Below are 27699 nucleotides of genomic sequence, written 5' to 3' on the forward strand. Positions count from 1 at the left end.
TAAATATTTGAATAAGTGCTGCCGCTATAGTTAAAGCAACCACGCTGTAATTTGAATAAATACATTACTATTAAAATAAAAGCTGGGGGTGCTGCGATGTCGTGGCTGTAACAGGAGAAGAGCATTAAAGAAAATAGTGCTCATCTACTTATAAAGCAGACCATGTAACAACACCAGTAAAAGATCCAGTCATTATGGGAGAAAACACATACAGACAAGGCAGCAAACACAGAGATCTGAGAGACAACAAGAACAACATATAGAGTAATCACGGCACTGTTGCCAAGTATGCACAAATGAGACGAGAGGTTGTCTTTGTAGATTTGATCTTTTATTTCATATGGTTTGTTGAATTTTTCAATACAGCCAACACATTTCGCCCGTATCTGAGCTTCTTCAGGGCATCCAAGAAGTAAAAACTCCCTGTGTGGGTGTTCAAATTCAAATACGTATTAACCTCTTCCGTGCTCATGACGTCTCCCGGCCGTCATGAGTCACGATGGGCGTGTGCGGACAATGGGCGTGTGCGGACGACGGCCGGGAGACGTCATGACCACGCCCGCGATCGGAATGCCAGCACTGCGGGAGCGCTGCGGCGGAATTTGCGCCGCAGCGAAGAGGTTAACCATTAAAAAGACCCAAAAGCTGTAGTAGAAGATTCCAGTCAGGATACCAGTGTTTCTGGGAGATATGGATCTCAAAGAACTTCAATGAGGAGCTGTTCATGCGAGAGTAATTTGCAAACGAACTAATGATGTAGCACCATAAACTACATCTTAGGCTGAACCCACATCTGGTTCCGGCACCAAAGCTACATCGGATTCTGTTTTGAAAAATTCAACAAACTATATGAAATAAAAGATCAAATCTACAAAGACAACCTCTTGTCGCATTTGTGCATACTTGGCAACAGTGCCGTGATTACTCTATATGTTGTTCTTGTTACCTCTCAGTTCTCTGTGTTTGATGTCTATTTATTTGTGGTCCTATTTGGTGTTGAACCATAATTTGAGGTAGGCAACTGTGAACTCCTTTTGAGGTCTGTTAATAGTTCGAGCTACACATGATTGTGCGACATTTGGATTCCCTAACCTGCACTGTTTGATTGACTTTCTGCAGACAAGGCAGCACCAAGGAGGGACTAAGAAGCCTAATAACCAAGTTTTTGGGGGGGTTAATAAGTTTATAATTATTATCATTATTATTGTGTGAAAATAACAATTATGCTTAGAACCTCACAGCGATAACAGCAACAATAATAGTAATTAATACGTTAATAATCTGCCTTAATATTTATAATACATTTGCTGTACCTTGCATTGCAAACAGTGGGGCATATTATCAAGCCAGGCGATAAAATTATCGCTGCTTTAGCGGCCGAAAACAGACGCTAAAACGGCGATAATAGGCTTGATAATATGCTCTATGGAATTCCAATTGAAGCCCATGTTAAATGTGAAGGACGTCTAACATGGGCTTCAATTGGAATTCCATAGAGCATATTATCAAGCCCATTATCGCAGTTTTAGCGGCAGTTTTCTGCCGCTAAAGCGGCGATCATTTTATCGCCTGGCTTGATAATATGCCCCAGTGTTCTTTCGCCTCAAGACTTATCCCAATGTTTTCCCACACATTGTGGAGTATTCCACTCTTTCTGGTGATTGCGTTAAAAGCACTCCTGCGTTAGGACTGAGGCCATTTGTGATGTCATAACCACTAGCGGTAATTTCGAGGCTGCCTGCGCGAACCGTTGATGCGATATTTGATTTACCGTGATGGTTAAATAGAACGTCCGGCTTCTCTGATTACAAACAACAGCATGTTTGCTGCGGTGCTGCTAACACAGGCCACTGGAGGGCAAGAGAGGAGTGAATGTTACAAATTAAAGTTTCTGCAACTTTAAGTGACAGTCTGCCCTCCTGCCAAGGGCAGCTGCGGCCCGTGGAGGGAGTTCCGTGGGGCGGAAAGGCGGGGCGGGGGAGGGGCAGCGTGGGGGTTACTAAAAACTGGAATATGGATAATTGGAGGTAAGTAAACAATTAAATAAATAAAACGAATTTCGTAGCGCGCGCTGCATCGCAATTTGCGATGCAGGGCACGCTACGAAATTCGTTTTATTTATTTAATTGTTTGGCCAAGGGTCCTCCATGTTCGAACCATCGAGTTTCCAGGCCTGTGAAGCAAAGCCAGTCCTGTTTTACCTCGTCTTTCTGGTACCTGTATTTCATTTATCCATTATACATTCAATACAAATCACTAGAGTTAAAACCTGGCATTATTTATTTAACCGTGTCTAAAATAGGGACATTTGAGCGTCCTGCATTCAGTGGCGTACTCTATGGTTATTTGAGCTCGTAAAATATTCCTATGCGGTTGTACTAATGTATGAAAGGAGAAACTACGTAGTCGAATATGCAGTCTGTAGAAGCTAAAAAGCTAGGGGGCATATCAGCAAACCCGGCGTCAATTATCGCTCAGCGCTCTTAGCGTGAGGATAATTATCGCCGGGTAACGTGGATTTTTATCGCTGAGATAGCGTACTATTAGCAACGCTTATCTCCTCAGCGATAAAAATCCTCACGCTAACTGCCTAACGTGAGATTATCACTGGAAACTCAGCGATAATCTCACGCAATGTGGAGTTAGCTTGCTGATAGGGACTCACGTACTTAGCCATGATATCCACCTTCCATAGGATATCAGGCTAAGTCAGTCCTGAAGCAGGCGTAAGGAAAGTAGCGATAACAGGGGTTATCGCTACTTTTCCTGACGCTACGCTTCATAGCGTGGGGCTTGCTGATAGGAGAAATGTCGCTTAGCGACATTTCTTCTGTCATGTTAGCTCAGGAACACCCACTTTGCATCTCATTAGAGATGCAAAGCTGGGCGTTAGGAATCCTGACGCTAAAGCAAGGTTTCACGCATTAGCGTGGCCTTGCTAATTAGGCGATAAAATTATCGCCGCTTTTCTGCCGAAAACTGCCGCAAAAGCGGCGATAATTTTTTATTGCCTGCTTGTAAATATGCCCCTAGGAGCGGCCGACATTGTTACGAAAGATACGCTATTAAAGCGTCTCTTGACCGGTTATCGAAATCCTGTGTAGAGCTGACAAAATTTCACCTAATTGTTGTCACCTTGGAACCGCCATTTTAAGCGCCCTACCTTTCCTCCACCAATTAGCTGCACTCTTCAGAGCTCACGCTTTACGGCCTCAAGTCTTGGCTTATTCTGGCTCATAGCACACTTTAATTGTCTACTTATTGCCAGGTGTGGCCTCTCTATGACTGGCCTTCACGCCCCCTGTGCTACATAAATCACTCACACTAGGTAAATGCAGAATGGCAGATGTGTGTGCTTTTGATTTCTGAGTAAAATACACAACTATCGATACTCAACACCATTGTCAAAACTTACAAAACGCAAATAAGCTATGTTTCGTTCTTAGCCCACCCACTGAACAGCTTTATTTTCAAAATTAGAGTTTCACAAACGTAATCCATTAAAAAAAACAGTTTAATGACAATAGTATTCTGCTTGTGAGAACATTAAGTCAATATGTGGCAAAAACAAATCGCCTCAGAGACTAACTGATTTGAAGCATAAATTATTTAGTTTCAGACAAAAGTTTTATTGTGTGTGTGAAACTGTTCCTGTTTAAAATACCATAGCTCCTGTGTTTCAGTAGTCCTTTTTTCTTTTCTCTATGTCCATTTTCACTGCATATTTCAACGTATTTGCTTTGTATGTCTTAGTTATTGCATTGTATTTTTTTACTTTTATCTTTCTTTGACATGTAAACCGCAAGACGTTCCTCGAGTGGGCATTTCTTGCACAAAAACTAAATATATTTAAAAAAGGAATTGGCGACTGCTTCTGAACAGCTTAGAAAACGAGGCTGAAACGAGAAGGAAAAACATGAGAGGTGCCTTCTGCACTGCGAGCTCCCCTGGCCGGGGTCTGCGGGGCGAGGCTGAAGCGAGAAGGGCCGGCACATGGTCATTTCAAAACCACAGCTCTGCTTCCAGGGCCAACACCCTTACCGCTCCGCTGCTGGATCCAGTGGCAGACAGTGCCAGCTATGTGCTAAAGTTCGGCCTGGAAATGGAGACGGCAAAGGCCCTCCATGCAGAGCAGTGATTAAAAAAGATATATATTTGCAATGCCATAGGTCTCGCATTTAAATGCGAGACCTACGGCATTGCAAGCAAGCCACCACCATTGTCCCGTCGTCGTGCCTGAAGTCGGAGAAACTCAATAAAGAAAATAGTGCTGAAGTAAAGGGGCCAGTAGCCATGGGAGGTTACAAATGAAGACAAGGTGGTACTAAGGAGGGACTAACAAGCCTATTAAGGAATCAGAAGCCAGCATTTACGACTTCTATCATACAATCTGGCGTACAATAAATGACTCGATGGGCATGGCTATATTCTGGGGTGGAGATTTTAATATTGCTCTGTGTGACAGCCTTGACAGATCGAACACATCTAAAGAGCCACATCGAAGGGCAGTGGAGATATTGCAAAATATTATGAGTGAAGCACACCTCCATGACATTTGGAGAACCCGAAATCCAGGTAGGAGGGAGGCCAAACACACCACAGCGGACCATAACAGCTGGTCTCGTATAGACTACTGGTTGGGTGCTAATGATGCACTGTTGTGGACGCGGGTTGTGAGTCATCTGCCCAGAACATTATCTGATCACAATCCAGTGTTGCTATCTATTAACATGCCACACTATATACCGCCCCCTTACACTTGGAGGTTTAATTCGAAAGCGTTATTGGACTCAGTTTACACTGACACCATTAGTCAGGCTATCACTGAATATTTCGAGTTAAATAAACCCAACACTGAAGATCCTGACTTACTCTGGGAAGCTTTTAAAGCGACAATTAGGGGAGTATGTATCAGCACCAACGCTGGTATTCTGAAGGACATACGTCAACAGCTTAACAAATGGGAAACCACACTAAAAACACTAGAGCGGGAATACGAAAATACACAAAATGCAAAAATATTAGGCGACATTCGGGTCGTACTATCGGAATATCAATCATACGCAGAGGAAGAGCTGAAGTATGTTACAAAACATCAAATGGCACGTTCATATGGAGAAGGGGGTAGACCGGGAAGGGTATTGGCATCCAAGATTTGTGCCGGTTGACCACCACAAGCAGTACTGGCGATCAGGGGGAGCTCCAGCAAAATGCGCAGGGAATACTGCTGGAAATTATGAGAACATATGGGGAATGTGCGCGGGACCACGGCCACACCTTCTGAGGTCATGGAATACTTGGAGGATGTGGCGATAGCATGGCTGTCTGATACACATAGGGATTATTTGTCCTTGCCAATCACGGTAGAGGAGGTCACGGAAATTATTAAATCACTCCCTGGCCCTGATGGGTTCACCTGCGAATTTTATAAGTCATTTGCAGATCAATTAGCACCTCATCTGGTTGAAATGTACGGTGATGCGCATGACAAACAATTGTTATCGCCCACGTTGAGAGAAGCCATGCTCATCGCCCTTTAAAACCAAACAAAGATCCAGAATATTGTGAATCCTATAGACCGCTGTCTCTTATAAATGTAGACACAAAGATATTGGCCGAAATTCTGGCCACCAGATTGCAACCCCTGATGACTAGACTGATATTACCAGATCAGTCTGGGTTTATCCCAACTAGAGCAACGACCCATAACACCAGAACATTATTTGCGCTATCGCATTACTTAATCCCCAGCACTAAAGCAGCTGCGGTTCTATTAGATGCTGCAAAAGCATTTGATTCCATCGAATGGCCATGTCAACATACTGTGTTATGCCGAATGGGATTCCCACATATTTTTTTACAATGGGTGCAAATACTATATACCGCGCCTACAGCACAAATTAAAGTTAACAACTATATATCAGACGCCATTCCAATTGCAAGGGGGACGAGGCAAGGTTGGCCGCTGTCCCCTTCACTCTTTGCGATAGCACTTGAGCCACTAGCTTGTAAAATAAGGCAGGGCCATCATTGTTCGGCACTTCAATTTCCACAACGACCATTACATATATCCCTTTATGCAGATGATATGATGCTATATGTGCGTGATCCTGAGAAGTATTTGGTCCCTCTGCTGAGGGAATATATTCGCTTCAGTCACCACTCAGGGCTTCAAATTAACTGGTCCAAATCCCTCATAATACCGTTAACGGACTCAACGCTTCCACATCAGACGGAATTCCCCCTAGAATGGCAATCAGACCCAGTTAAGTACTTAGGTGTCTGGTATTACCGGGATACAGAGGTAGTGATTCGTACGAACTACGGCAGGGCGATTAGCGCCATGGAGGATAAAATAGGACGATGGATTCCACTACCTTTAACATTAGCTGATCGTCTGGCAATTGTTAAAATGGTCGTACTACCTAAATTTGTATATCTTTTCAATAACATTCCTATCACTCCCCCAGCAGCGATTTTTAAACGACTGACTACAATGGTGACACGGCTGATATGGGCAGGTAAGCAGGCCTGTATTAAATTGCACGCTCTCACATTACCATACTCACGTGGTGGTTTTACAGTCCCGGACTTTCTGCTTTACTTCTTATGTGCCCAAGCGCAATTTGCACACTATTGGTATCATACTGTCCCATACATCACACATGTAGCAATTGAAGAAGGGGACGCGCTACCTATACCATTACCTGCTATAATTAGTCATCGTAGGCCCCCTCTCCATAACCGAGATATAAACACTATAGACACGTCAAACGCTGCCTGGCACAGGATGGGTAGGTTAGCACGCAGACTCCCACTATATGCTCCGGCATTACCAGTGACTCACCACCCAAAAAAGGTAGGCCTGAATTTGTTGAAACAGGTAGGCATAGATAAAATGGGGGACCTTTACGATAATGGTATTTTTAGAACACCAAAAGACCTTACATACATCAGTAATCAAACACTATTGTTTCGTTTCACGTACTATAGACTGCAGAGTGCGATCAAAAAATGATACCCATCTTACCCTGTGGAGCCACCACAGCTGTCAGCATTACAGTTGATACTTACTACACCTAGCAATGCACACAGGGTCTCTAAACTATATGTTAAATTGCAGGAGGACATAGCTGACATGACGTATAACACGTTGGGGAAGTGGAATAAGGTCCTAGATGACCCACTTATGGAGGAGGAATGGGCCACGACATGCACTCTAACTGGTATGCTTACGCCAAACGGCAATTTGCGTATGGTGCATTATAAATATTTACACCAAACGTACTATACACCAGACAGTTTATGTGCATATGGTCTACTCACAGATGCGAAGTGTAAACGCTGCAAGGCGGATGGGGCTGATTTTATACACCTTGCATGGTATTGCACGACAGTGAATGATTACTGGATAAACGTTATGAAGACATTGGGGAAAATGGTGGATATTAATTTTGAATATACCATTCGCACCTGCTTGTTGGGCCTTGTTCAAGGGGTACGCGCTACTAAGCGCAAATTTTGCGTAATTGCTCTGTTACTAGCAAATCGTAGGATCTCGACGTGTTGGAATAGTAAAGAGACTCCAAAAGTTAGACAGTGGATTCAGGATATGACGTATTGTAAAGATGCCCTACAAACATACGAGGAGGAGATGCCCACTGGAGCCAAACCAAGGGACTATTTATATACCTGATTGACTTTCTACAAACGTACCAAACTGATTAGTTGTGCACCGTAGTTTATTTGAAGTAAATGTTAATTACTGGTAACATGGATGATATGCAATAACTGGATGATGGATGTTGTTGTACTACAGTCTGTGGATTTATTTTACCTGTTTGAACATTGTATAACTTTGAAATGCTAATTAAAAAAAAAAAATATGGGACCCATATACAAAGTTTACAATATTATAGTGAGATTAACCTATGACAGGGTTGTTTTCTACAGAGCGTTTCCAAGTGACATAACTGTTCATGATGTCACTTGGAACAATTAGATGAACCCCCAATATCGATAGCTATCGATACAATTTATGTTGTTTGTGGTAATGGCACACATGTAACTGCATGATGTTTCGTAAACTGTTCCTATGGATTCATTGTGCAAGAGGAGTCATAATTGAGCTACACACTAAATGACCTTCCACCTCTCTCTCTCATTTACTTCAGGCTAACAAAATCAATACTTACCATCCTGACGGATTCCTTCTTAACACCTAGGCATTCCCTTGCATTTCAGTGCCGGGCCATGCTGCCTGCTACAAAGAAGAGAGCGGAAAGCAGAGACCTTGCAGATAGTGGATATCTTGAAGTCACTGTCTGCTGCAGGTCTGCACAGACACACAGATAATAAGGAAGATGATGGATTTGGATGCACCAGCATCATCTGCCTTCTTCAGCATCATTTGGATCAGCAGAGACCGGGAAGAGGCAGGTATAGATGAAACCGGAGAACATCACCCACCATTACACTAACTCTTTCGAGTCTCTTGAGACCCATGGCACCAGTTGCAGACAATCATCTCCCTCCCACCCCTTGTTTAGTCATTTAGGGACCTAAGCAAGGAGGGGGAAGATGCGAGAAGCAACCACGTTCCATGGTGGCATCGTTGCGGTTTCCACCACTGCATGTAAGCAATGAATACCAGGGTTCAAAATCTATATTCATGCCTATACGATCCATTGATTTTCCTCAGCAATGCAATACCTTGTTTTCTCCAACAGGAACAGAAGCACAACAGTCACAGGATATCTTAGAATGCACATAGTTAGAATTAACGTCTTTGTTCAAATAAACAAATCACTGGTTGCAGTTAGTCAATTTAGGACTGTACTATGCTGCTCAAAATGTCACAACTGCTAGTCAGTTACACACTATGTTAAGTATACATTTATTTAAAGAAGGAAATACCTGACATAATCTCCTCCTTTCAGAAGGATACGGTTACTGTACCTACCTGTGCAATGAATGGAGTTATTAGGGCTCCGACTCGCGCCATTCCACTGCAGGTCCCCAAACCTAGAGCTCGAGTAGCTGTAGGGTAAACCTGTTTAAATAACAAAATATGCACAAGTCAGCCCCCTAAGAGGGTTCGCATTTGAACTATTTTGGTATTCTCCTGCACATGCCAGAACTACAGATCTTCCCCCCTATAGCCCGTCTGCAAAGGCAGGAGGCTCGCTGAAAGATGTGGTTGGGTGCAGCATGCCACCTTGGAAGACATTAGCATTTAGGGCCAGATGTACGTAGCCTTTTTGTGAAAGCAAAGGATTCTCAGAGAGCTGTTTGCGACCGCAAAAAGGCTTTTCCTTATGTACAAAATTAAACTGTAATTTGGTTACACGTAACTGAACAGCAATTTAGGTTTGGTCAGGATTTGGTGGGGGTGAGTTTAGGACGTCCCTTCCAAATACCAAATAAGATTGATATGTACGAATGTTTTGTGAGTGAAATCCAGTGTCAAAACATTAATAATTTACTGACTACAGGGACCCTGGATATCTAATGGATAGGTGGCTGCTCCCGGGGGGAGACTTCACAAGGGTACTCTACATCAACCCCACCAAACTGAAACTGACAGGCCCCACAATGCATGCGGTCCAAGTATGGCGGACAGCTACGAAGAGCCTGGGCTGGGAGGTTAAAGTCACGCAGGCCACCCCACTCTGGGATGCAGAGATATTGGCAATTTAAGACACACCAAGGGCTTCGACCGCTGGGACTTGATCGGCATTTCCAGGGTCGGGGATCTGTAGAGGGCGGGAGAATAGTCACTTTCGCTCAACTACGAACAGAGTACAATCTTGAGAATACTGAACACTTCAGATACATACAGATCAAACATGCACTGCAAGCAGCCGGAATCTTGGTCAGGATGGGCAGGCAGGCTGATCCCCTTTGCCTTCGGCAATGTCAATAAGAAGGGACTTTCTTCCACACAATCTGGGCATGTCCAGTCATCCAGTCATACTGGAACGGCATCGCTGAAAAACTGGAGGGGCTGGGGGGAAGAAACTAATGGTCACCCCACAACTGTCCCTGCTAAATATATGGGACGCCACTGACCTTAACCAGACCGAGCAAACATAGGGTTCACTTGGATGGGCAACCGCCAAACGCAACAATGCACAGAAATGGGGTATAGGGGAGATGCTACTAATTAGAGATTGGGTGGTTGACATGGACAGAGCCATGGTAGCCGAAAAAGACGTATCTAAATACGGAGGATGCTCTAAAAAATGGGACTGTAAATGGGCAGCGTGGAATGCATATAGAGGGGACATTTGCCTGTCTCCAATAGTGGAGGTGTGACGTAGTGAGGTCGAAATACATGAGACATGTGCTGCCGCAGAAGCGTTGTCAGAATAACAAGTCTATATGTTATATATGCATGTATTATTAAATTACACTGATTGTATATCTAAATGCATGTCGAGAATGGAAGGCATTGTTGTGTTGTTTCTGGTTTTTATCAATAAAAAAAGTTTTTAAAAAAAACATGCACTGCAAGCAGTGATAACAAAAGGGGAAACGACACCAGAGTCCTTCCCTTTGGAGGACAGGGTTTTAGACAAGTACATGCCGGAGAAATCCATTTTGATGACTTATAATTCCAATGTATACTATACATACAATACAAAATTCTTCCTTATACATTGCTATGGAAATTCCTATATCAAACATACTGAGTGATGTGCAAGTAGTGCTAAAATACAAAATGCAGTCAAATAACCGACCAGTAAATTAATTTTATCGACATAATGAGAAATGTGCAAATAGTGCTATAAATACATAAGACAATAAAAGGAATTCCTCATAAATGGGCAGAAATATCTTAAAACAAGCAATTTCATTCGGAGGGGACAGAACCAGAGATCGTGCCTCCTGGCCAGAGTGGATATTATATTTAATAAAAATTGACTTTAAAAACAATCGCCTAGCACTTTGCAGCTTTGGGCATACAAAAAGCACATGATTAAGATCTTGGATGTGCAGTTGGCACAATTCACAAATTCCCTTCCCTCTAGGTGTTTTATCCCAGATACCAGTAACATCTCTTAGAGGCAGCAAATTAAATCTCAGTAAGAGTATCAGCCTTCTAATCCCGTGAGGGATATTCCAAGTTAAATAAGGCTGAGGTTTATTCCCCAAAGCACTCCCAATGACCGCCTCATTACTAGACCTAGACTGACTGGAGGCCGCGTCTCTCGCCAAACTAATAGGGGATCTAAACTTCTTTAGAAGCTGTTTCAATACAGGATTGGACATAGGAGAAGCGGAATTCAAACTAAGGCCGAATATATCATTTGCACATACAAAGGACCTAAAAATGTTGATTGTTCTTTTTGCATGTCAAAAATTTCTATTCTCAGGGCGGCTCTAAGTGTGCCCTCCTCCCCCAAAAGAAGGGAATTACCCCACCTAAGGACTGCAGCCAGGGATAGGGTAGAGGAAGAGACTAATCCAAATTCGAGGAGTAGTGCATGTGGGGCTGCCAAGGAGTTTAAATTTCAAATTTGACGCAGGATTCGCTCTTCCGCCTTATCGAAAGAAAGCCAATAATTCATGTCCAGCCCCTCGGCAGCATAAATTAACGTGGGAGGGATTTTGACCTTAAAACAGATAAAACATGGCCAAAATGGCGTCTCCCGCAAGTTTTATAGAATCTGTTTAGTGCACTTGCCTGGGAGACAGCTTAACTGACACAATGTTTAATATGCTCTAAATCTCGGCCAGTTTTGTAAAAACCCTTCCCCAAATATAGGTACGAGTCAACCAGTTCCAGTTTTTCGTAACCAAGAATCCATCTTAAACATCTCCTTGTTTTAAGCCCCTTCTTATGAAATACCAAAATCTTGCTTTTTGCGATATTGATTTTCAAGAATTGAGCCTCTGCATATTTACTAAAGGCATCTAGCCAACGTTGCAGGCCGATAGGCGTTAGATCGAATATTGCAACATCGTCTGCGTATAATAAAGAGCCAACGGACATTGTACCAATTTTTAGGGCATCCCACCTTAACGAGTTCAAAGTGCCGGGGAGATCAGCAATATACAGAGAAAATAAAAGTGGTGCCAATAGGCAACCCTGTTTGAGCCTATTGTGCGTTCTAATTTTACATGATAGCCCCTGCGAACCATCCATCAGAACCCGGCACCACGTGTCTGTATGCAATTCCATAATCAGACCCAAGAGATGATATGGTATGCCAAGGAGGACAAGTTTTCTCCACTGCGTTTGGCGGTCCACTTTGTCGAACGCCATGGAGAAATCAATAAAAGCTGTATATATTGACATTCCTCGGACAAAAACATATTTCTCTACAAATGTCTGAACAACCGCTATATTATCCAAGATGCCATGGTTCTTTCTAAAACCCAGCTTGCTCGGGGGAAGGATATTCTGATCATAAACCCATTGTTGAAGATGGCTTAATCTGCTTTTTGCAAATAATTTGCCTGCGGCATCCAGAAGGTCAATCTGTCTAAAACTAGTTAGCACCATTTTCGGCCCTTTTTTGTACAGGGGGACGTTAATTCTCCCCTTCCAAGAGGGGGGGATTTTATTCATAAGAAAGCAATATTTAAAAAGAGGCTCTAAAAAATCACCCCACGCTTCTGGTTCCTTTTTAGTTAGTGTGATAGAGATTCCATCCGGCCCTTGTGCGCCAGAGGTTCTTGCATTCTTTATATAATTTACCAGTTCCTTTGCTGACGGGGGCCAAATTCAGTCAATTCAATAGATGCGGATTTAACCCAATCTGTCATCACGAAAGAAACTGGGCTATTGTTTCCATATAATAGGGAGATGTAATCCACCCAGTCCTTTTATAGAATTGGTATGGGTAATGCCCTCTGCCTTGACTCGCAGTATTCTGCCATCAAGTGCCAATACTTTCTTGAGTCTTTGGCCCTTGCGGCTTTCCTCTGCCCAATCCACTTGTCATCCAGCTCCCTTCTTTTTTCACAGAGCATAATACGCCTGTTCACTCGCTTAAGGCGATCAATTTCCTGTTGCCGGCTAGTAAGGAAATGTATATACTGTTTTCTGACAAGATGGTTAATTGCTTGTTTTAAGGAAATCATATGAGACGTTTCCTGTTTATACAGGCAAGGTACAGAAGATGTAGAACTTAAATTACAAATCTTCTCCATATGAGCCTCAAAGAAGGGTATAATATTAGAGTAAGTTAAACCCTGCTGTTCTACTTGGGCTATCTTCACATTTGAGCCTACTTCAAAGATGTTTTTTTGCGTCCATAAAGACTGACCATGTGCTTTGTTAAAAGTAGCCCTGCCCTGACCAGTATTTCCTGAATCCAATGTGGGTAGATCAAAAGCCACTATCATGCCCACAATGCTATGGTCGCTCCATATTGACGGGCAGACAAAGAAGTTATCACATGCACCAAACATTTGGCAGGACACAATCACGTAATCTAAAAGGCTCTGAGTGTGTTATGAGTAAAAGGTAAAATGTGCTGTTTTGTCAGCGGGCACTCTCCCATTTAAAATAACAAGATCTAAGCTTCTGATGCAATCAAGCAAAACAAACCCCCGCTTATCTGTTTTTACTTTGTTTAGTAATGAAATCTCAGGAATGTGCCAGATTACCTCTTTGTCCATATTTGCATAAATCCCCGAGGCAGAGTTTGAAATTTTGGCATTTAAATCCCCCACTAATGTCACTAGGGGGCGTTCTTCCCTGATAACTATGTCATGAATAAAAGAGAAAAATGCACGCAAAAAGTGATCAGAATTTTTCCCTGGGGGGATATACATATTCACCACGAGGAAAAAATCACATTCAAATTCTTTACAAGACCACGTTTCTTGTAAGCATATAATTAAAGGGTTCATAATTTTCAAATAATTCAATTTTGTTTCCTTGGGACCCAAGCCGGCTATATTCCAGGACAAAAATAGACCACCCGGGCTACCTCGACGAATCAGTCCTTACTGCTTCTGGTTGAGTGTTATTCAGGGCTCTTGCAACCCAACTCCATTGGGCAGATTCATCTTCTATGTCTAAGGCCTGAGGGGCAACTAGCTCATTGGGCACAACACTTATTGAGCGCACCCTCCAGTCCACGGAAACCACTATATCTTTGGAATTGCCCACAGGATACTCGGTATCCGGGCCCAATGCATCCAGCACCACTGAATTGGTAGCCCTGGAAACTTTCAAATAATGGATTTTTGGGCCCGCATTTTGGTATTCCTCATATTCGTTAGCAGATGTTATATCAAGCCCTCGTTTTAAAAAATGTTCACAATTTTTCAAGACCAGATTGGCCCGCTGGTTTTCTTTGGGGCATCTCTCCAGGGGATCCATAAAGGGACCCTATCGTTGAATCTGGCAACTTGTGTCCTACCATGGTGTTGAGCTTTCGAAAATGATGCCATATTAAGAGTTGGGGCCTCTTATGACTTATAAGAAACTAATCAACAACATGTCTGACCCCCTCCTCCCGCTCTGAGCCAGATGGGAACACGACGTAGCGGGTTTGGAGGATGAAGAATGACTTGAGGCACTCGCTTCCCCCAGAGAAATTGCTATCTCCTCTAGACTGAGACTTGTACAGCTAAAAATACTCCAAAGAACGTATCTCGCTGGCCCGGTGCTGGTAAAGATGGGCTATAGAACCGATGCAGGATGCATGAGGAGATGCGGGCAAGAGGGCACCTTCGTTCATGTACTCTGGGAATGTACATGTATTCAAAAATATTGGTCTGAGTTGACACAGTGTATGGAGGAAGTGATGGGTAATAAAATTGACTATATTATAAAGATGTGCCTCCTACATATATGGGGTCCTACTGATTTAAACAGTAAAGAGAAAATATGAGTGACACTGGGAATGATAATTGCTAAACAGAACATTGCGAGACTATGGAGGGCTCAGGAGACACCATCACTTGCAGCTTGGGAAAGAGACATGGATTGGTGCATGTTGACAGAAAAGACAGTATATGAATTCAGAGGGTGTCCTAAAATATGGTCACAGATTGGGGAGAAATGAAACGTGTTCAGGGGAGGACTTCTTCAGCCCCCGCAGCTAGGAGATAGACAAGATCAGGGGTGGATTAAGTATAAGTTGGCTGAAAAAGCAATCGTCATGGAACGGCTAGGACCTGTGATATGTGGTAAAAGTTAACGATAACTATGCACCCTTGAACGCTTTTGTGAAATATTTGCAATGTGTAAGCTTGTCATCAAAAGAGTTTAAAAAAAAAAAATCTTTACTGACTACAAACATGCAGTGGTAAGTCATTGGTGTAGAGGTAAGCTCTTCGGGAACCCTTCCCCTTTGAGAATGTTGAAAAAATATTTTTTAAGAGTGGGCCAGGGTCATAAGGATAAATGCACACTTTAAAAAAGCGTGGAAACATTTTTATTTTTTTTAACTGCATCCTGTTTTCCTTTAAGGAAAGCAGGCTGCATTAAAAAAATTCTTTATTTAAAAGTTATCACAGACAAAGTGGTCTGCAGACCTCAGCAGGCTATTATCCCAGTGATGGCTGTGAATCCTAGTGGGTTGCAATTTTCAACCTACCTCATTATTATTCATGAGGTTGGTCGAATTACAACCAACTAGGAATCAATATTTTGTGAACTGACCTATCAGTAAATAGGTCAGTTAGCAAAATACCACACTGAATGCAAAAATATTGATCACAAAATGTGACCAAAATTTTGAGACCTTTTTTATACTAGTGCTATGTAAAAAATGAAATATTTAAAGCGATAAAATGCTCAGTACTAGACTTTTTACTCACTTTCCTCTAAGCTCACTCATTACCAACTATGTAACCCTGCCTGTTAGGGCACTCTAAATGCACTTCATTGCCAGGTTAAGATATTAATTTCCCCAAATAACTTCTTCAAATAAACTATCAAACTCCCCACCATACCTTCTAGGTAAGAAGTAAACCTCAATGATTTAGTTAGTCTTTAGGTCTGTATACATAACCTATAATCTACTTTAATAGCACTGTCAATGTGTGGTGGCACATGTCTTATTGAGTTGATTGTAGGTGTCATGTAAAATCATGTAATTCAGCCCTCACAACTTCAATAAACCACTTGTAGGTTTGAGCCTAACTTTATGGAAGACCGTCGAACCAGGTGAACTCAGAAAGCACCTGATATCTTCAAGGTTTGGTAAATTCGAGAAGCCCAAAAATCTTTCTTCCTCAGACAGGAAGGAGTTCAATTTTCCATCTCCAGATCAAAACGTCTATTTGTTTATCCCACCAAAACTTGTGTTGACCGTTATCTGAGTTTTCCGTCTGAGACACAGCAAATGAAGACTAGAAATAGCGGCCTAATTGTTGCATTGTTAAGAAAACTACAGGGGGAGGATGGGTGTTTATTTTGGTTTGAGTGTGGATGATCTTGGGAGGTTGGAGTGAATGTGAGAAAGTAGTGGGGTTTGTGATGTTTGAATATGTTTTTAGCAACATGATGAAATAATGAGATGTATTGTGATGTAGAGAAAATTGTCATTGTCATGCTTCTTATTGTAAAGTATTTGAAAAGAGATGTAAAGTTAAAAAGATAATTTTGTAATGAAATAAAAATTATTTTGTGAAGATTTTGTTGGGCTGTGTCTATTTAGGGTTAGCTCCATTTGCGAAATATACAGCCTAATTGGGAATTCTTAGTAGTACATTATGTGTGTCTCCCATTCCCGAGCCTAAAATTATTATTACGGGGTGCCCTTTAAGAGATAGGCAAAATTTTAATTACAGCAGCAAAATACATTAAATTTACAAATGTTGCATCACATGAAAAATGATGGAGAAAATGTAAAATGGTGTGCTTGAACAAGTGTTCTGCCGGTACCTTGCATGACTTTTTAATTGTATACATTTTTTGGCCATACCAGCAAACCATATTTTTTTGTGATTTCACATTTATTCTCCTGAAGTTTTGGGGCATGCATTTTATGGAAAAAGATTCCATGATTCACACAACCTTTACTCCAGCCTTCATTCTGAGAACGTGGTATTTGGGTATGGTAATAATGAGCAGGGAAATACCATTACCTCACAGTATGGTACTTACTTCGTGTCATAATTCCTGCCCATTCTGAATTCTGCAGGACTGATGAACTTAGAGTAACATGTACCTCATAAGGACAAAGAAACAAACTGTTACCTCAGGAGTGTAAACATAGGCAGCCTGGAATCCTCCAGAAATAAAGGCTCTGGCGATGAAGAGTACCACAGTAAGGACATTCCTAAGGGGAAAAAAGAAAATGTCTAACATATCAGATATACATACATATGCAAAATATGTATAAAGAGCTATATATAGCTACCATTTATTTTACTGCTGCATGACCCAAACAAATATAAGCCAGCTGCACGCTTGTACTTAGTTTTACTACCAGCACAAAAAAACAAGCATTTTCAATGCAATAGGTCTGGCATTAGTGACAATTTGAGCTATTGACGTTGCAAATATAAAACATATAAGGGCTGCAGGAAAGTGGCGATACTCGCAGATTGTCCACACTATCAAATGCCATCTGCTGAGGTAAATGCCTAAATATCCTGACATTATGAACCAGGACCTGCCCTTTGTTCAAACAGATGACAATTTTTGTGCATCTAAGCGCAAACTAGATGAGCAAAAAGTGTGACAAATTCCTATTTGAATGTGTGCTATGTTTGTTGCACACGTTCTACATTTCATACACTAACCCAAATTGCTGCATGACAAAAAGAAAACAATTTTGAAGTAAATGGACTGCAATTAAAGAATAACATAATGCTAACATTTACAATCTGCTCCGTCAAAGTTCTGAATGTTAATTCCCAAGAATGCGTTTTGAATGTAAACTTAAAGAGCTACTGGAGGATTGTAATTAAACAAATAAACTACTGTAATAACTGCTCTTAGTATATCCAGTATGGCTACGTCAGGTGTGCTTGACTGCTAAATATGCAGTCTTCTTCGGCAGCACTCGTTTGTGCATATCAGGGTTTGAGAAGCACTCGTTTGAGCAAAACAGGGCTTCAGAAGGACTCCTTTGTGCATAACAGGGTTGAGCAGACAACTTACATGAGTTAAAAAGCTCTGCATTCCTTCCAGAAACGACCATTAACAGCGTGAAGTGTGCTTCTGCCACATTACAACACAACACACAGGAAGGCAGTGGAAACGATTGGGAAATGCCAGTCAGGAGCTGTGCCATCTCTCAGCCACAATCCAATGCCCTTCAATTAATTGTTTCTCATCAGAACCGTTAAGAATGTAAGGGGGGGTCTGCAGCCAGGTGTTCTCAAGAGGTGACACCAACTTAACCTGTACGAGTGGGAGAAGAGTCATGCGCCACATTTAAAGTGTCAACTAAACACTGCAATTGGTTATTGTTATTTTTCATGTCGCAATTTATTTTTTAATAAGATGTTCTTTTGCAAAGTGGAAAAATAAAAAATAAAAGTTGAAAATGCATAACATACAAATATATACAAATATGATTTACCTGATTTTATATTATTACAAAATACAGAAAACAATGTTTAATTTACTTAACTTTCTATATTTGTATTTACTTGTAGTATACATATAATACAGATTGTAAATCTATACAGTAATGAAAAGTTGGAAACATATAAAAACTGAAAAATGTGTGACATGTTTTTATTATACACAATTTGTAAGGTGTTGGACACTGTGGGGCAGATTTACAAGCCCCCTGCGCCACCAGTACGTCACTTTATGTGGCGTACTGGTGGCGCATGTTACTGCTCCATATTTACAAGGACAGGAAAAGCCACCCTGCGTGGCTTTTCCTGACCTTGCAAATATGGCCCCTTTACACACAGCACTGTGCGCGAAAGGGGCATTCCATGGATGTTGCTGTTGGTGTTCCCACGCATCACCCATGGAACATGACACAGTTCCAGATTTACGAGGAATCGTAAATCTGGAAATGCTTCTGAATGCTACGTCACCCTAGGGGTGGCGTAGCGAGGCGTAACAAAGAGAAATGTTTTCATTTCTCCTCGTTTTTTCCTCTTTCAATGCGTGCTGCATTCTACAGCACGCATTGGAAGAGCAAAATGCATGTAGTGATTGTTTTTTGCAGGAAGGTGCCCCTTCCTGCACATAAACAATCTCCCCATGACGCAGGCATCCTTGCACCATGGTGCAAAGGTGCATTCGCATGGCAGCAGTTTGTGCGCCAGGACAGGGGAGAGCACAGGAATGCGACATATTATTGTAAATACGTCGCATTTCAGTGCTTTGGAAGTGCCCCTGTGTGGCGCAGCCAAAGAGCTTGCGTTGCCGCGCTGCGGCACTTTCTTGTAAATCTGCCCCTAAAGTCGTAACATTCCTGCTTCAATCTAACCATATTGGTGAAAAGTGTTGGAGAATAATGGGGAAACATTTACTATTCCCACTCCAATCTAAACCAATTTGAGGAAGGTGTAGGACACTAAAAGGGTAACATTTACTATTCCCACTTCATTCTAAACCAATTTGGGAAATGTGCTGGACACTAAAGGGGTAATATTTACTATTCCCACACCAATCTAAACCAATTCAACGACTGTGTTGTACACTAAAGGGGCGACATTTTCTATTCCCACTCCGATCTAACTATATTGGGGAAGGTGTTGGACACTAAAATGGTAAAATGTTCTATCCCCATTTCAATCTAAACCAATTTGGGGACTGTGTAGGACACTAAAGAGGTTACATTTACGATTCCCATTCCAATCTAAACCAATTTAAGGAAGGTGTTGGACGCTAAAGGGGTGACATTTACTATTCCCACTCCAATCTAACCATATTGGGGAAGGTGTTGGACACTAAAGGGGTAACATTTACTATTCCCACTCCAATCTAAACTATAATGGGGAAGGTGTTAGACACTAAAGGGGTAACATTTACTATTCCCACTCCAATCTAAACCCTATTGGGAAAGATGTTGGACACCAAATAGTTTAAAATTACAATATCCACTTCAAAATAAAACATTTTCCATAACATATGACAAAATAAACATATTACAAACATAATCAATGCTATACATTCTCACATTTTTTGAGTAGTATAAAATTTAGTAAAATATTAGGTAAAATATTAGGTAAAACACACTAATTTAACTACAAACCTTAATTTTCATAGTTATATTTTAAATTATAAAAGTACTATTTTAATTACTATTAAAAAATAATTCAAAACATTTTTCTTCATATTCATTAACTTAATTGTTTTTAAAACATGAAATGAACTATAATACATTTTGGAAACATGTGTATACATTTGTATAAATTCTATATTTTCTAACATTTGTAAAAATCACATACAATTTTAAAATACCTTTTATTTTAAAACATTCCAAACATTTCACATCTTTTTATTTTTAATTTTTACATTTATTTAATATACAAAACTTTCTAAATATTCTACTTATTTAAAAATAAATGTATGTTTTTAATATTTAAAAAATGTATATATGAAATAAATATATTGTACCATTGACATATATGTTAATTAACATCAAACTAAAATGTAATAAAATATTATCATGAAATAGATTTTACAATTCTAAATATTAATTTGCATAGAATTCAAAATGTTACCTATACATTAAAACAATATAAATTCTTTACAAATCTCCCCACCCTTATCACCTAAAAACCCAATATCCTGCTACTAAAAAAGAAAACAATTAATTATATAAATTATTACAACTAAAAACACTAACTTCAACATTTTCATAAAAAACTATTACTAAAAAAAAGTTTTTTTAAAGACAATATGACACACTACAATACATTACAAACTTATTAACGTTTACAAACGATATTACATTCACAGTGGCGTAACAAAACTTGAGGGGGTCCCCTTTTGCAAGATATGGTGAAGGGGCCCTCACATTCACATCAGTAGCGGCTGAGTAGGTCCCCTCCAGTAAGGGTAAATCTGGGGGCGCCTTGCACAGCAGGGGCTGCGGGAGCCTTTGTTATGCCCCTGTACATACAGCGATGTTGTCAACATCAATATTTTTTACAACGATATTAAAAACAATATTTTTGCCATCGATATTCCTGTCAACTATATTTTTGATGTCCTGATATTCTTGACATGATATTTTTGTATCACAATATTTTTTTTCAATATTTTGTCCAAACACCAAACCAACTGTTAATAATATGGTGCACTTAACAACAGAATTCAACGTAACGTACCAAGGTATAAAATACTTGACAACACTCAATATCATAAATTCGAATGTGATTTCATTACTCTCCACTTACCTTCCAACACAAAGGAACAACAGAAGGGAGCAAAATGCAAAAATCAAGAATGAAAGAGCCATTGTTTTCTTGCGCCCTATTCGATCTATAATCCATAGGGTCACCAAAACACCTATAGAAAGAGAAAGCATTGCTTGCTGAGAATTTACAGTTCTGATAGCAAGTGGACAAGATAATTTTACAGCACACTGTACTAAAATGAACTACATGTACTCATACTGATCACTGGAGAATGGCCACATCTCCCCCACAAACCTACATTGGCTTCCACTACAGCACGCTTAAAGTATAGGTACCTCTGAATCAATTACAAATCTGCACTCATATCAAGTAACCTACCAAAAAGAAAATTCTTCATCGACCAACCTGGTACCAGCTGTAGCACCAAACTGCTTCTGGAAGTACCCAAAGCAGAGGAAGAGAAAACAAGAAAACAAGCCTTCCCATTGGTTCTTCTTCTGTGTAGCCTGCACCCCTTCTGCAGGGGAACATCTTTCCCACTCCTGTCCTTTGGGGAACAACTGAATGGCCTCTACTTTCACAGCATTTCACTGGCCACAGATTTGCCCCACTCACCTTCTCTCAAAATTAGTATTTTGTTCAAACCATGAAATACGTAAGTTGTGACATACTATTGCTTCTTTAATCACCTAACACTAATGCATTTTTCCTTACTGCTTTTGTGAAAAAACATCCATGCATACGAAGCCGATAAGCAGTGGCACACTGGATCCAAGGTTTGAGCACAATAAGGGTTATTTTGATCTGCATTTAGTTGTATGTGATTTTAAGTGGTATTGATTTTAAAAAAAAAAATAAGTTCAAGTTTCTGCAAATACAGCACTTTATATAAACTAGCAGAAGTGATTCAGCGGATTCTGTGGATTCTGGAGTGCCTGCTTTTTCCATTGGCCTGCCCTGGATCTAGAATCAGTCTTATCTAATCAGGGTTTTTAGGTGTGGCGTTAGCCAGGACCTTCTGATTTTACTAAAATTATATGTATAATATATTTGCTTATAATGGCTTTCTGCCATCTTCATTCACTGATCTGTTATTGTGTCATTCACATTTTTCTTCTGCCCACTACAGCACACAGTATAGACTGATGAAGGCCTAGTAGTTTCAAGGCATACAGGAAAGCATGCGTGCAGCGCCTGCCTGAAGGGTCCTCCAGGCACTTGAAGCAGGCACGGGCCACCCACAGGCTGCCCTTCCGGGGAACTTGCTTTCAAACACTGTCAGGCGCGCCAATGTAATTAATTTAATTAACATTATAATTACATTGTTTCGCCCTTGACCATGCAGGGCAGTGCACAATCATTTCTCGTTTTGTGTATTTCTCACTGCGCATAACAAGGAATACTTGAACTGAAGGGCTTTCCGCCTGCACTCTGTCTTTTTTTAATGTGGGGAAAGCAGATGAAAAGCAAGCAGAAACAGGAGGAATTGCCTTGCGTTTTGCGCCGCCATGGCCAGGGCTTACTTAGTAAAAGAATCTGAGTTGGGGCCCAAAGTCCTACTCACAAGCCTGCAGCCATGCAACCAAACATCAGGGGTACCCAATACCAAGGCTGACGAGTCTTTATTCCACCTCAAGATTCTTTCAACCACTGGATCAAATTAAGCACTGCACACTCCACAGATTAAAAAAAATAATCACCCACCCTTAACTGAGATCTCCGGGAGTTACAGAGTTCCAAATCTTAGAGGTACTCCCTGAAAAGGGCCGAGATAAATCTTTTCAGTTATTAAAGATCAGCTTTTCTAAAAGGAGGGTCGATTTGCCCTAAACATGTGGATATTTCACCTCCTGGAAAATCTGCATTACAAAATAATGGACAGATAGTGTACTTCTGAAATCTACGACTGTTGTAGATTTCTAGTACAACTCCTGAAGTGTCTGTGAATTTCTAAAGAGTTAGAAATCTACTCCAAGCACAGAAGTATGCATCCTGAATCAGTGTCTTGGAATCTCACCCTGATCACATTCAAATCAATTAGACGTTAGGTTTGCTTGTGCCATGCATCAATGTCTCTGTACATCAGTTTCATGAGGTTTAGGAATAAGTGGCTGTTGCTTACCTGGAAACTCAGAGAAAGTCGTCCACAGAAGATCTGTGTAATCTTTAACTGTTAGATATTCACATGCAAGGCCACATTTCGGCTTAGCTGTCTTCTTCCTATTTGAAACTGGAGAAAGAAAGCAGATATGATGTCAGTCAAAAAAAACATGACTGCAACCTTTTTTGAGAATGCTCAACTATGCCATATTCACTTATGCATCAGACCACTGTCAACCTGGAAGACTGTAACCAGTACCTGACTGGCACAGCTCCTGTACCAGACCTGTAAACAAAGTCACCTTTCACAAAGCAGTGATAAGGTGAGAGTGGGACACTATGCCACTGTGAACAGTGAGTGACCTTCATCACTAGTACAAGAATGCATTAAATGAACCCTCATGCACACAAAAGGCTGCTTGAGATGCACCTGGTGATATTCACCTGGTGATTAGTATCTGAATTAAGAACACACACCAACCCAGAGTATATAGGTTCGCTGATTTAGATGGAGAGTGGTTGTAACACTTGATTCCCATAAAGAGCTTCTAAAAATGACATGCACAAAAAGTGTTTCATAGAAAAGTGTGTTCAATTCCATATAATTCCCGCCACACTCTTACTCTCTTTAATGTCACCCTTTAGCTAGCTATGATAATCACACCTCTGAGCTCCTTTCTCAGCCCTCTTAACACTCATTGTCATCATATTTACATTTCACGTAGCTCCACTCAGTTCCTTTCTCTTCTTTGTCCCACAGATGAATGTTGGCACTCTACTGACCACTGTTCGCTTTCTTAGTGTTGCTCCTTTTCTATGCCTCTCTCTCTTATTTTCACTGTGCTCCTTTTTTAGGGCTGGGTTTTGACAGTGCAGTTGTCAAACAACCTACTGCTAACAATATACATAGAGTGGACTTTGACGCTGCCTGTTTTAAGCCATTAGATTTCTATGACCAGCCATTAGCTGGAGGCTCTGTCAATCACCTATCGCCCAACACTATTGGTTGTTTGGGGAATTCTTCCTCTTCTACTCAATGTACAAGTTACTTACCTTCGGTAACGCTTTTTCTGGTGGATACAGTATCTGCCTGTGGATTCCTCACCTTGTGAATATCCCCTGCGCCAGCAACATTCGGAAACGTTTGTAGCTCTCCACGCCGACGAGGACGATGTCACAGAAGCACGGCTCCGCACGCGGCGCCGCTGACATCACTAGATCCATAAGAGGACCTCGTTGGCGTGATGACGTCAGTTCCGCCCTTTTTTACGTGCCTTCGAGGCACACGGACGGACCGACAACAATATATATACAGTATACACAGTACATAATATACAAACCAACACACACAGAGTGAAGACAATGCAGGAAAGCAAAAGAAATAACACACTTCCTTTGACAGCAATAGATAAATCTTGTCACATCATCACTATTGTAGGAATACAAGGTTGGACAACGGGGAGGCGGGTGGGTCAGTGAGGAATCCACAGGCAGATACTGTATCCACCAGAAAAAGCGTTACCGAAGGTAAGTAACTTGATCTTCTGATGGATACATCTGCCAGTGGATTCCTCACCTTGTGAAATGATTCCCACAGCAGTCCCACTCCCGGAGGAGCGTGTCCACCCTTCTATACCAAAAAGTCCTGAAGGACGGAACGAGCAAAGTGACCGTCCCTCCTCACCTCGGATTCTAAGCAGTAATGCTTTGCGAATGTGTGGAGGGAGGCCCAAGTTGCCGCCCTACAAATGTCCTCCACAGGAACACCTCTGGATAAAGCAGATGTAGAAGACTTAGTCCTGGTAGAATGAGCCCTTATACCCTCTGGAGGTTCATTACTGACCAAAGAGTAACATATCTTGAGGCACAAGATAATCCACCTGGAAAGGGTGCGCTTGTGCACCGCTCTGCCTTTCCTGCAGCCAACGAAGTCCAGGAAGAGCTGGTCATCCACTCGAAAGTCTTTAGTTCTATCGAGGTAAAAGCTCACCGCCCTCTTAGTGTCCAAGTGGTGAAGCCGCTCCTCCTCCTTGGAAGGGTGAGGGGGAGGATAGAAGGTAGGAAGGGTAATGGACTGCCCAAGATGGAAAGGAGTTACCACCTTAGGCAGAAAATAAGCCCTGGTCCTGAGTACCATTCTTTCAGCATGAATGGTCAAGAACGGGGGTTTCGAACTCAGAGCTTGAAGCTCACTTACCCTCCTTGCCGAGGTAATGGCAATGAGAAAAACTGTTTTGAAAGACAATAGCCTTAAGGGACACTTGTGCAAGGACTCAAAATGAGAATCCATCAAGTAAGTTAAGACAAGATTTAAGTCCCATTGAGGCACAATAAATGGAGTGGGCGGAAATTTGTTGGTCAGGCCCTTAATGAACCTTAATACAATGGGTGATTTAAACAAGGAAGGCTGATCCGGCAAACAAAGGAATGCCGACAAGGCCAGTAAATAATCCTTCACAGTAGCTACAACAAAACCTTGCTGAGCAAGAGAGAGAGCAAACTGAAGGATGTTGGATAAACAAGCCCTCAAAGGGTCAATAGACTTCTCTACGCACCAAAGGACAAATTTAGACCACCTATAGGAATAGATAGACTTGGTGAAATGACGCCTGGCAGACAAAATTACGTCTACCACGTCAGGCAGGAGAGAAAAAGAATTTAGGTTGCCCCGTTCAATCTCCAAGCATGAAGGTGTAAGCTCTGGAGGTGGGGGTGTAGAACCTGCCCCTCCGACTGTGAGAGGAGGTCTGCCATGAGAGGGAGATGGAGCGGAGAGCACGAAGAGAGGTGGAGAACATCTGTGTACCACACCCTTCTTGGCCAGTCCGGGGCGATCAATATGACTTGGGCCTGGTCTTGGCGAATATTCCTCAGAACCAGAGGAATCAAGGGTATGGGAGGAAACGCGTAAAGGAGATGTGAGTCCCATCTCAACTGAAACGCGTCCCCCAAAGCTCCCTGCATCGGATACTGGAGACTGCAGAATGACGGGCAGAGAGCGTTCCCGTGAGTGGCAAACGGGTCCACCCGAGGAGTTTCCCACGTCCGAAAGACGTGACGAACCACCTCCGGATGGAGCCTCCACTCGTGGTTGGCAGAGAACTGCCGACTGAGACTGTCTGCACGCACGTTCAGAACTCCGGCCAGATGATTTGCCATCAGCTAAATCTGATGATCCTGACCCCAGGACCAGAGATTCAGAGCCTCTCTGCAGAGACAATGCGACCCCACTCCTCCCTGCTTGTTGACATACCACATCGCGGTAGTGTTGTCTGTCAGGACCTGAACCGACTGACCGCGTAGGGAAGGGAGGAATGCCTTGAGTGCTAAACGTATCGCCCGCAACTCCAAAAGGTTGATGTGAAGCAACCTTTCCTCTGGAGACCAAAGACCTTTGATCGCCAGATCCCCTAGATGCGCACCCCACCCTAAAGTGGATGCAGCCGTTATCACTGTGGCCATCGATGGAGGTAGATGGAAGCGCTTTCCTTGAGACAGATTGCCCTCCACGCTCCACCAAGACAGATCCACTGCAGCTTCTCCAGAGATCCTCACAGACTCCCTGAGATCTCCGTTGTGCTGATACCACTGCCAGCGGAAGCACCACTGGAGCGCCCTCATGTGCCAGCGTGCATGGTTGCCCAACAGAATGCAGGAAGCAAACAGACCGAGCAGACGAAGGACCTTCAGGACTGGAACGACTGCTCCATTGTAAAACAAAGGAATCATTTCCTGTATGTTGAGAATCCTTTGAGGAGGTGGGAATGCTCGACACACAGTAGTGTCCAGTACCGCACCTATGAACAGGTTGCGCTGAGAGGGCACCAGGTGAGATTTGGGCACGTTTATCGAGAAACCCAATATGTACAACAGCTGAGTTGCAACCTGCAAATGATGAAGCACCTTCTCTGGAGACTACGCTTTGATCAGCCAGTCGTCCACATAGGGAAAACTGGAATCCCCGACCTTCTGAGATGGGCTGCCACCACTGCCATCACCTTGGTGAAGACTCGAGTAGCAGTAGTAAGACCAAACGAGAGGACCGCAAACTGATAATGTTGCGACCCTACCATAAAACGGAGATACTTCCTGTGGGACTTCAGGATGGGGATGTGAAAATACGCATCCTGCAAGTCGATCGACACCATCCAGTCCTCCTGTTGCGGCGCTTGAAGAACCTGCGCAAGGGTGAGCATCTTGAACTTCTCCTGCTTCAGAAAAAGGTTCAAGATCCTGAGATCCAGGATTGGACGTAGCCTGCCATCCTTCTTTGGAATCAGGAAATACCGGGAGTAGCATCCCTGACCCCTTTCCTGCTCTGGAACCACCTCTATCGCACCTTTTTTT

The 27699-nt window shown here is 42.1% G+C and overlaps 1 protein-coding gene across 1 annotated transcript in view; it reads right to left on the minus strand.

Moving 5' to 3' along the window:
• SVOP (SV2 related protein) overlaps positions 1–27699 on the minus strand; it is a 258821-nt gene that overhangs the window by 10306 nt on the left and 220816 nt on the right. The window contains exons 12-15 of the mRNA XM_085633377.1: positions 23375–23482; positions 21292–21403; positions 17171–17252; positions 8963–9052 (exon numbers count right to left, since the gene is read on the minus strand). Coding sequence (XP_085489503.1) covers positions 8963–9052; positions 17171–17252; positions 21292–21403; positions 23375–23482 — 392 coding nt within the window. The remainder of the gene's footprint in view (positions 1–8962; positions 9053–17170; positions 17253–21291; positions 21404–23374; positions 23483–27699) is intronic.

Source organism: Triturus cristatus, chromosome 11, assembly GCF_964204655.1.
Source record: "Triturus cristatus chromosome 11, aTriCri1.1, whole genome shotgun sequence".
NCBI lineage: Eukaryota > Metazoa > Chordata > Amphibia > Caudata > Salamandridae > Triturus > Triturus cristatus.